The sequence below is a fragment of the Mycteria americana genome, chromosome 3 (genome assembly GCF_035582795.1).
Source record: "Mycteria americana isolate JAX WOST 10 ecotype Jacksonville Zoo and Gardens chromosome 3, USCA_MyAme_1.0, whole genome shotgun sequence".
Taxonomy (NCBI): domain Eukaryota; kingdom Metazoa; phylum Chordata; class Aves; order Ciconiiformes; family Ciconiidae; genus Mycteria; species Mycteria americana.
Window position 1 is genome coordinate 2,128,825 of NC_134367.1, and position 11,222 is coordinate 2,140,046.

The 11,222-nt window shown below is 55.5% G+C and overlaps 1 protein-coding gene across 1 annotated transcript; it reads right to left on the minus strand.

Annotated features, from left to right (window-relative positions):
- Positions 1-2,073: 2,073 nt before the first annotated feature.
- On the minus strand, positions 2,074-10,393 carry PNOC (prepronociceptin). The gene is made up of 3 exons (XM_075497223.1): positions 10,274-10,393; positions 3,080-3,512; positions 2,074-2,123 (listed from the first exon to the last, which is right to left on the minus strand). Exons 1-3 carry the CDS (start codon positions 10,391-10,393, stop codon positions 2,074-2,076), a joined length of 603 nt encoding a protein of 200 aa, XP_075353338.1.
- Positions 10,394-11,222: the final 829 nt, after the last annotated feature.

Genomic DNA, 11,222 nt, shown 5'->3' on the forward strand with positions numbered 1-11,222 from the left:
CCGCGGGTTTTTAATCGGTGTCCCTCCGTGGGGGACTCTGCAAAGTCTTGCGGCCGGGAGTCCTCCCAACGTCGAGCTGAGAAGTTGCCTTTTGATAAAAAAAAAAACAAAACGCCCCAAACGGAATAATTTTATATTTTTTTAATGCATGCTGAGGTGAAAGAGGAACTGGAAAAGAGAAAAAAGGGGAGCGGAGGGGGCTGGACAGGGCTGCGGAGGGGAGTGATGCCTCCCCCCCAGCCAAAGTCTTTCCCCCAATTAATTTTTTTAATTGCCAACCCCTATTTCTAATTGGAAAAAAAAAAAAAAAAAAGCAGCAGAAGTCACCTCTCTGCACCGGGGCTGGTTCATCACCTGGAGCCCAGCGTTAACCCAGTTTACAAACTGGGACCCAACTGGGGATACTGGGCCCAGCCCGTGGCATGGCCACCGCGCATCCCTACCCCTCCGCCAGCTCCCAGCGAGACCCGGGCCCGGTGCCGTTTCTATGGCAATGCTAAAAATAGCGCTTGGGCGGCCATGCCGCTCCTCTCCCCAAAGCCGGGGGGTCCCAGGAGAGGTGAACCCCCAAATTTCCAGTGCGGTCGCGGAGGCTGGGGATGCTGGGGGGCTACGGGTGCCGGAGCCCTCGTTATCCCGATGGAAATGGGTTCTGGGGGCGATGGAGCCGGGCAGAAATTCCCCTTCTCTCTTCAACCCTAAAATCCCTTTTTTCCCCCCAATCACCCCTCGATCCATCCCATTTTTGGCTGCGGGGCACACGTGCAACAGGACCCCCCTGCCCCGCAGCTCTGCAACAGCCCACGCGGCGGGGGGGGGGGGAGATTTCTACCGTCTTAAAAAGCCCCTGCTCTGGAAATAACACAAATTTACCAAAATCTCCCTTTTTTCCCCCAAACCCAAACTATTCCCCAGCCGAGCGGGGCGATTCGATCCCCCCCCACGGTGGCGGGGGGCAGCAGGGCCCAGCCCTGCAGGCGTTGACCCAAGTGACGGTCGCCAGTCGCAATAATATTGTAGAAACAGTAAACTAATTTATTAATCCTTTTGCTATGTACAAGTTTAATGGAGAAATCTTTGTATGAAACAATTAAAAAGAACAAGATCTCGGAATTTTTTTTTTCTTTTTCTTTTTTGTTTTTTTTTTTTTTTCCATGGGGGTGTTATATTATATTTATTTTTTTTTTTTACAAACAGTGAAGGGCAGCGCTGCGGGTGAGACCCGGGCGAAGTCGCTCCCGGGCTATGCTTTTTGGGGAGTAAATTAGGAGAATTAATCGGCTCCGATTATCCTCCCTGGGAGCGACACGGAAAAAAACCCGCATCCCGGCGCGGGGACTGGGATGCGATGCATGCCGGGGCGGAATGAGGGGGGGGAAACGCAACGAAAACACGCGTGCGGTTTGTATTGCTGAGCAAAGAAGTCAACCCCGGAGGCTTTACAAAACTTCAAGGAAAACGCTTTAAAAAAAAAAAAAAAAAAAAAGGAACAAAAAATTAAAAAAGGGAAAAATAATAATAAAAAAATAAACATTTCCAGGTGGTTTCTGGGCGCTGGGGTGGGAGCCGGTCCCCGCCGTGGCGGCCGTCGGGTTGGGCACGCGGGGCCGGAGCCACGGTGGGACGTGACCCTTTGGCATCCCCCATCCGAAAAGCTGGAAATAAATCCCCCGGGAAGGCGCAAGCCCCGGCCGGGGGATGCCGAGCGCTGCCGGGGAAGGCACTGGGAACGTGGGCTGGGGGCTGATTTTCCGCCGGATCCGAGGTGGCTCGTTCACAGTGGCCGACCCAAAAAAAAAAAAGCCCACCCCCAAAAATCCAATCTTTTTTTTGCAAAAATCTCTTTTTTTCCTTATTTTGTTTAAATTTCCACCTGCTGCCCCACGGTCCTCTCCCCCCCTTCCCCGCGGCATCTCGCTCCCGTCGCCGGCGGAGGCCGAAATTCGTCGGGTCCTGGTTTAAATCTGGCTTAGTGAGTGAAGAGCAAAGTGATTTCTGAACGCGTGCGAGTCTGAAGCGCTTTGGGGTCCGTCAGAGAGAGGATGGAGGCTGCTGGGGTGGACAGGAGCAGGGTTAATTTTGCCTGTGCCTGGCGGAAGGTGCTGGGATGCGGTGCCGGAACGCTATAAAAAAATAAAAATAAAAAAAAAATAGAGAAAAGAAAGAAAAAAAGAAAAAAAAAAAAAAGAAGGAAATAAAGAGGAAAAGAAAAAAAGGAAAAAAAAAAAAAGCAGCTGAGCCGAGAGCGGAGGGAGCGGGGGGCTCCCTCCCAGGGGCTGCGGGGCCGGGGGTGCATCCCCTAATTTAGGGAGATGCCACCCAGGGAAAAAAAAGGAAAAAGAACCAAAAAAGAGGGGGAAAAAATTTTAAAATTCTCCCAAATTGTAAACTTGGGGGGGTTGGGGATGGGTGGTCTCGGCAGCTGCGGGGTAGAGGGGCTGGGGGCTCCGAGCATCCCGGCGCGGGGCCGGTGGCGGCTGGGGGGGGATGCTGGTCCCCGGGGAGCGGCAGCACGGGGTTAACCCGCTGCTCAATTTGGCAATGTGAAGCTGGAGCGTTTGGGGAGGAATTATTTAATTTCTAAAAGGAAAAGGTTCTGCTTTATTTGAATTTATTGAAATTTATTTTAATTTTTAAATTTTTAAATTTTGTTTAATTTTTAAATTTTTTAATTTAATTTTTTTTAATTTTTATTTTTTAAAATTTTCTTTATTTATTCTGATTTTTTTTCCTGATTTTTTGGGGGGCTGAACCATTCTTCAGACCTATTTGGTGTCGAGGACAAAGCCCTTCTGCCCCTCCTCCCTGGTGGGGAGCTGATGGCAAAGGGCCTTTCCCCGAGCACCCTCCGGATGCCGAGACGCCGACGGCCGCTCTCAGCATCCCTCCCCGGTTTCCAATTCGGCGTTTTCAAGCCATTTCCAATTTTTTTTGCCCCCTTTTAAATTTGCGCCTATGGACATGTGGTGTAGAGGGGTAGAGGGTTGACTTTTTTGGCCATGGCGGACCTAGCCGGGCGGCGCGGGTCTCCGTTAGATCTCGTTGTGCTCGCTGATGCCGCCGGCAATGTCGTACTCACTGGAGCGGGGCGACATGCCCAGGTACTGCTTCAGGAACTCGCTAAACCTCTTCTGGTTGTTCCACTTCCTCGCCGACTTGCGGACCCCGATGAAGCCCCCGTACCGCTTCTGCACCCCCTTGGCCGTCGGCGCCGGCCACGAGCCGCGCGTCCCCCGTGGGAAACCGCCAAGTCGTCGGGAAATGTCCTCGGGTGGCTGCGGGAAGGCACCCGGCGCCGGTTCGACGCCTTCATCTTCAGCTTCCCGTCGCCGCAGCAGCTCGCTTACCTGCAGCGGGCTCACCGGCACCGCTGGCGCTGCCGCCACGTCGTGCCAGGGATCGTTGGCATCCTGGAGGTCGCGGGGCCGTGGGGCGGCTCGGCCGGCAGCGGCAGCGCACAGCTCCCAGGTGGCCCGCGGCACGGCTTCGCCTTCGCACTCCAGGATGCAGACCTGCACGGGAGACGCGGGGATGGGTGTCAGATGAGTTTTCGTCCCCGCGGGACTGCGGGACAGCACTGGGTGGTGTACCCCAAATGCCAGGTGCTCCAGCATCCCCCCACATCCAGCCCGTCCAGCGGTGCAACGTGCTGGAAGACACCCATGGAAAGGCGCTGGCAGCTCATCAGCCCTTGCCTGGCCTCGTTGGGTGAGGTGTCCCCTCCCAAAACCCATTCCCGGGCTCCCAGAGGTGGTGGTGGTGGTGGAGATGCTGGGGTGCCATGGCAGCTGCTCAGCAACCCTCTCCCGACCCTCCCTAGACAGGTTCTGCTCCACGCTGGACGTGCTCCGCACTCCCTGTTGATGTCCATGCTCCCATCCTGCCACCCCATGCTCCACACTGCTGGGTCCTTCGGCCAGGCATGAGTCCAAAAAATCACCGAGTCACAGGACAGCGGAGGTGGGAAGGGACCTCTGGCATGTGCCTATGGCATGTGGTGGTACCTGGGGTTGTTCCTTCCCAGGGGCAGGACTTTGCTCTTCTCCTTGTTGAAGTTCATGAGGTTCCTACCAGCCCATTTCTCCAGGCTGGCAAGGTTCCTCTGGATGGCAGCATGACCCTGTGGTCTACCATCCACGCCTCCCAACTCTGCATCATCTGCTAACTGCTGAGGGTGCATCTGCCACATCATCCCGGTCATTAATGACGATGCCAAGGTCCTCCAGGTTTCAGTCCACCTCACTGCCCATTTATCTACCCTGTGCTTCGGCAGCTTGTCTTCAAGGATGTCATGGGAGACAACGTTAAAGCCTGATGAAAGTCAAGACAAGCTGGTTGTCTCACTGCAGAAAGCTATCAGGTTGGTCAAGCACAATTTCCCCTTCTTAAATCCAAGCTGGCTGCTCCCCATGGCCTTCTTGTCCTTCATACGTTTGGAAATGCTTTGCAGGATTCTGTGCTCCACCACCTCTCCAAGGATTGAGGTGAGGCCAAGCAGCCCATAGCTTCCCAGATCCTCCTTCATGCCTTCCTTGAAAACAAGTGTGACATCTGCTTCCTCCCAGCCCCCAGGAACCCGCCCCGGTTGCCACATCCCTTCAAAGGCCATCAAGAGCAGCCTCATCAAGAGCTGCCATCGGGCTTCCTCAGCACCCATGGGTGCATCCCACCACGTTTGTGTCTCATCCCTTTCCAAGAGGCCTTGTCCACCAAGGCAGGACACAGATCCGGCACTGCTGTGGGGTGATAGCCCCAAGTGGGCCGGTACCACCAAAACCAGCACCCGGGGGAAACCATCCAGGAGAAAATCGTAGAAGAACCAAACTAGATAAATACCCAAAGAAACCAGGGCTGGAGGGCCCAGAAGGGAAGGGTTGTCTTCCCTCATGTTGAATTGTCTCCATCCCAGCGTTAACTTCATGGTGGGCTCTTTTAAATGCTTAACACCAACTGGGGGACCCCATGTTGAAGCACGTTGGCGTGTCTCATTGGTACAAGCCATCTGCAAGACCAAAACCCTTGCAAAGACTCTCTTCACCATGGGTTCATCAACTTTGCCAAGTGGGAGGTGCTACAAGTCCCAACATGGTATCTCAGGGCTGCAGTTCAAGCACGTGGCTCTGCAGCAATTGGCTATTTCCATCCCCGAGGGCAGCCAGGCTCTTAAGACAAAGAGATAAAAGAAAAATAGTTGTCCCAAAGCGAGGTGGTGACGAGGGTCTTGTAGGCTGGAACAGCTATGAGGGTTCTTCTGGAGACACCGCGGGCATCCTGTGCTGAGCCAAGATCCTGTCCTGGGGTCTCCAAAGCTTTGGCAGGGTCCACGGCTGATGGACAGTGTCCTGGCAGTGGCCCGCGTTGGAGATGAAAGCTGATGGATCACATGCAGGTAACAGCTCTGATGAGCACCAGCTAATAGGCTTCAAGAGGAATTACCCCAGGCATCAGGCTGAAGACCATCAGTGGTCCTATCACTCATCCACAAAACAGCTCCATGAACATCCCAGGGTCCTCAGCCATCGTGCTGTGGTCCTAATTCACATGGAAATGTCTTCTGCTACCGGGCCAGCTCGCAGTGTTTTGGGAGTCCTCAGCAAACACCAGCCAATGCTCCTCCACGTCCAGTGCTGAAACTACCTGAAGAGGCTCCTTCCAATCTTTGGCTGGCATTAACAGTGCCACCGTGGGTTTGCACTGTCCCTAGATGACTCTGGGGACCAGGACGCAGGTGATTCATCCACATCTTGAAGACCAGCTCCATCAGCTGGTCCCTGTCATAGAATCATAGAATCATAGAATCATAGAATCATTTAGGTTGGAAAAGACCTTTAAGATCATCAAGTCCAACCATTAACCTAACGCTGCCAAGTCCACCACTAAACCATGTCCCTAAGCACCACATCTACACAGCTTTTAAATACCTCCAGGGATGGGGACTCCACCACTTCCCTGGGCAGCCTGTTCCAATGCTTGATAACCCTTTCAGTGAAGTAAAATTTCCTAATATCCAGTCTAAACCTCCCCTGGCACAACTTGAGGCCATTTCCTCTCGTCCTATCACTTGTTACCTGGGAGAAGAGACCGACCCCACCTCTCTACACCCTCCTTTCAGGCAGTTGTAGAGAGTGATGAGGTCTCCCCTCAGCCTCCTCTTCTCCAGGCTCAACAACCCCAGCTCCCTCAGCCGCTCCCCATCAGCCTTGTGCTCCAGACCCTTCCCCAGCTCCGTTGCCCTTCTCTGGACACGCTCCAGCCCCTCCATGTCTCTCTGGGAGTGAGGGGCCCAACACTGAACACAGCATTCGAGGTGCGGCCTCACCAGTGCCGAGTACAGGGGACGATCACTGCCCCAGTCCTGCTGGCCACGCTATTCCTGACACAAGCCAGGATGCCATTGGCCTTCTTGGCCACCTGGGCACACTGCTGGCTCATATTCAGGCGGCTGTCAACCAACACCCCCAGGTCCTTTTCCACCAGGCAGCTTTCCAGCCACTCTTCCCCAAGCCTGTAGCGTTGCATGGGGTTGTTGTGACCCAAGTGCAGGACCCAGCACTTGGCCTTGTTGAACCTCACACAATTGACCTCAGCCCATCAATCCAGCCTGTCCAGGTCCCTCTGCAGAGCCTGCCTACCCTCAAGAGATCAACACTCCCGCACAACTTGGTGTCGTCTGCAAACTGACTGAGGGTGCACTCGATCCCCTCGTCCAGATCATTGATAAAGATATTGAACAGGACTGGCCCCGACACCGAGCCCTGGGGACACCGCTTGTGACCGGCCACCAACTGGAGTAAACTCCATTCCCCACCACTCTTTGGGCCCGGCCGTCCAGCCAGTTCTTTACCCAGCGAAGAGTACACCCGTCCAAGCCATGAGCAGCCAGTTTCTCCAGGAGAATGCTGTGGGAAACCGTGTCAAGGGCTTTACTGAAGTCTAGATAGACAACATCCACAGCCTTCCCCTCATCCACTAGGCGGGTCACCTTGTCGTAGAAGGAGATCAGGTTGGTCAAGCCAGGACCTTCCTTTCATAAACCCATGCTGACTGGGCCTGATCCCCTGGTTGTCCTGTACATGCCCCGTGATGGCACTCAAGATGGTCTGCTCCATAACCTTCCCCAGCACCGAGGTCAGGCTGACAGGTCTGTAGTTCCCTGGATCCTCCTTCCGGCCCTTCTTGTAGATGGGTGTCCTAACATTCGCTAACCTCCAGTCAACCGGGACCTCTCTGGTGAGCCAGGACTGCTGGTAAAGGATGGAAAGTGGCTTGGTGAGCACTTCCGCCAGCTCCCTCAGTACCCTTGGGTAGATCCCATCAGGCCCCATAGACTTGTGAGTGTCTGAGTGGTGCAGCAGGTCACTGACCATTGCCCCTTGGATTATGGGGGCTTCATTCTGCTCCCCATCCCTGTCTTCCAGCTCATGGGTTGGGTACCCCGAGAAAACTGGTCTTGCTATTAAAGACTGAGGCAAAGAAGGCATTAAGAACCTCAGCCTTTTCCTCATCTTTGGTCACTACATTTCCCCCTGCATCCAATAAAGGATGGAGATTCTCCTTAGCCCTCCTTCTGTTGCTAATGTACTTCTAGAAACATTTTTTATTATCTTTTATGGCAGTAGCCAGATTAAGTTCTAGTTGGGCTGTGGCCCTTCTAATTTTCTCCCTGCACAACCTCACGACATCCTTGTAGTCCTCCTGAGTGCCTGCCCCTTCTTCCAAAGGTCATCAACTCTCCTCTTTTTCCTGAGTTCCAGCCAAAGCTCTCTCTTCAGCCAGGCCGGTCTTCTTCCCCGCCGGCTCGTCTTTCGGCATATGGGGACGACCTGCTCCTGTGCCTTTAAGATGTCCTTCTTGAAGAATGTCCAGCCTTCCTGGACCCCTTTGCCCATTAGGGCTGCCTCCCAGGGGACTCTCTCGACCAGTCTCCTAAACAGTCTGCCCTCTGGAAGCCCAAGGGAGCAGTTCTGCTGACCCCCCTCGCCGCTTCTCCACGTATCAAAAACTCTATCATTTCGTGATCGCTCTGCCCAAGACGGCCTCCAACCATCACATGGCTCACAAGTCCATCTCTGTTGGTGAACAAGAGGTCCAGCGGGCCCCTTCCCTCGTTGGCTCCCTCACCAGCTGTGTCAGGAAGGTCTCTGCCACACGCTCCAGGAACCTCCTGGACTGTTTCCTCTCTGCTGTATTGTATTTCCAGCAGACATCCGTAGGTTGAAGTCCCCCACGAGAACAAGGGCTAGCGATCGTGAGGCTTCTCCCAGCTGCTTATAGAATAGTTCATCTGTCTCCTCATCCTGGTTGGGGGGTCTGTAACAGACTCCCACCACAATATCTGCCTTGTTGGCCTTCCCCCTGATTCTCACCCATAGACACTCCACCCTATCGTCACCATCATCGAGCTCTAAACTATCCAGACTCTCCCTGATGTATAGGGCTGCCCCACCACCTCTCCTGCCTCGCCTGTCCCTCCTGAAGAGCTTATCGCCATCCATCACCGCACTCCAGTTGTGCGAGTCATCCCACCACGTTTCCGTGATGGCCACCATATCATAGTTTTCCTGGCTTCCAGCTCCTCCTGTTTGTTGCCCACGCCGTGTGCATCGGTCCAGGTGCACTTCAGTTGGGCTACTGATCCCACCACCTTTTTGGGGGGAGAAGCCCTAATTCCTACATGGCCATTCTCAGGAGCTTCTGTGGTTTCTAACACACCCGTAACCCTTTCATCTTTGCTGCCACATGGATCTCCATCCCCTACCTCCACTGAGGTAGCCCACCGTCCCTCAAACGTCGGCGTGCCGCCCTCAGGCTTATCTCTAGCGAGCCTGGTTTTGTCCCTTTCCCCCTTCAAATCTAGTTTAAAGCTCTTTCAATGAGCCTCGCTAACTCCTGCGCAAAGATCCCTTTCCCCCTTTGAGACAGATGTACCCCCTCTGTCCTGCCCTGGCAGCCGCGATGGCAGTGCAGGCATGCCCGTAACTTCAGGAGGATCTCCTACTTCTACCCCTGAAGGATGGATCAGCCACATCGCTGATGGGACTTCCTTGGCTGTTGCTTTGGAAATGGTGGAGGGTTGTATCAAATCCCACCATGATGCTTCTTCCAGCTGAAACTGAGCCTCGAAACACCCTGGGTTCCTCTGCTCCTCGTTCAAACCACTCTCGCTTTGAGATACAACCTTGCACGGGACCCATGAGCCACCAGCCATCCCATCTCCTCTCCATCTTGCTGGCCGAGGAAGACAGAGCAAAATGCAGCTCCAGAAGCAGGACCGGGCAGGAAGGGGAGGCCCTGCAGAGACGCTGGTGCCTTCAGACTGCAAAACAACATTTTGGGGCAAAACCAGGGTGATCGCGCCCCAGAACTTGGTGACAGTCACGTGCAATTGCGGAAGGCTTTGCCGGCAAGGGGGTGGCACTGGGGTGGCTCCAGCATCTCCACGCCGCTCTGGAAGTCGCTGGTCTCCCTTGGTTTTGGGGGGACATTTCCCAGCCCTGGGGGCTTCCCGAGCTGCCAGCTCCTTTCAGGTGGACGTCTCAACCCGCCGTGATTTATCGTCGCTAATAAATAGGCGAGCGGGTGGGGGGAGGCGATGGAAAGGAAAGAAATGCTGCCAGCCAGGGCACGGCCACGGCTCAGCGGAGGAGAAAAGAAAGGATTAGGGGCTGGAAAAAACCCAAAAATGCTCTTTCGTGGCTCTTCCCACCCAGTGTTGGAGGCAAACCAAGAGAGCGAGAGGGGCTGCGGGGTGCCCGATGCCCAGTCCCCTGAAACACCACGGTTCGCCAGCCATCTGCAAAGCTGGTCCCATCCTGATGGGGCTCAGAGGGGGATTGTGGTGGCTCCTTGGAGGATGGGGTGGGGGTCTGAGGGGGTCTGGGTTTGGCGTAGGTGGGGACAGCGATGCCGCAAGCCACGGGGGTAGGAAAGCTGGGGATGTTCTGGGTCTTGGGATCCTCTTGGGACCCTCCTTGGGCCATCACAGCCTTGTTCCCTTCATTCCCGGCAGCCGATTTGGGGTCTGCAGCCTCCCTCAGGACCGTCTTGTCCGACGGTGTCCCTGGGGAGCGCCCAAGCAGGAGGGACAGTGACGGCCGGTGGCATCTTCCCCTTCAGGCTCCACGCCAACCAGCAGCCAAAGCCCCCCCCAACCCCAAACCCCGACCCGGGCGCAGGGAGGAGGCTGCCCACCCAGTGTGGGGGGATGCAGCTGGCACAGCACCCATGGGTGCTACCCATGGTGGGGAGCAAGCCAGCAGGCAGAGGGACTTACAAGGACATCGAAGCTGTCCCGGTAGAGGTGGCGGTCGCAGCGCAGGCAGTCCCCCCGGCAGTCGCCCCGTGCCCGGGCGAAGAGGCAGAGCAGCAGCAGGTCCCAGAGCACAGCCCTCATGGCGGCACCGGCAGCGGCTACGGCACGGGAGAGAGAAAACCGTCAAGCCAGGACGGCGACGGCACCGGCACTGCCGAGCCCTGCACCTGCACCGAAATGTGCCCGTTCTCAGCCCATCCTCCCTCACCCCCCCCGACACGCGTGTTCCCAGTCTCCCTGCCAAAATTATCCCTTCGGGAAAGGAGCCCGGCTGCCTCAAAACAGATCCGGCGTGTCCCGGCTTAATTTTTTCCAGGCTATCTCATGGCACGAGTCCCGGCCAGGGCTTATTTTAGCAGGTGGACGTGGTGGGGCAGCACGTCCCCGGCTGTTCTCTGAGCAGGAGGACCCTCCTTACCCGAGCATCACCGGAGCCAGGAGAGGATGTCCTGCTCCGGTTTCCCCTCCTGGCCATTTTTGGGGTACTGCCACCCCTGTCCCTATCTTGGGAGGGTTCAGCCATCACTGCTGACAGGAATTGCCAGGATCTGAGCCCACCCAGTGTGGAGCAGCAAAGCCAATTCCCAAAGAACCCCCCGTGTCCCGTCCGGCTTTGCTGACATCGGTCACAGGCGGTGATTAAGTGACATGACCAAGGCTGTGTGCGTCCCTCCCAGTTCCTGGAGATTTAGCCTGATGCATCCCCACGGCCATCAGCAAGCAGGAGGCTTGGTCCTCCTGACCCCCCCTTTGCCCTCATCCCGCCAGGAAAAGGGATCCAACATCCCCGTAGTCCTTGGGAGCGGGTCTGGGTGCTGCATGGCATCAGGTTTATAAGCCAGTGAGGGGACGAGATGGAGGTGATGGAGAGGAGCAGGACAGGGATGTGAAGGTTGGTGCTACCCTTGGT

Excerpts from the sequence above, each read along its gene's own strand:
- PNOC (XM_075497223.1), bottom strand. The coding sequence starts at position 10,393 with ATGAGGGCTGTGCTCTGGGACCTGCTGCTGCTCTGCCTCTTCGCCCGG. Across the intron at positions 3,513-10,273 it reads GGGACAGCTTCGATGTCCTT|GTCTGCATCCTGGAGTGCGA; the intron begins GTAAGTCCCTCT and ends TCTCCCGTGCAG. Across the intron at positions 2,124-3,079 it reads GGGCATGTCGCCCCGCTCCA|CGTTCCGGCACCGCATCCCA; the intron begins GTGAGTACGACA and ends ATTTTTTTATAG.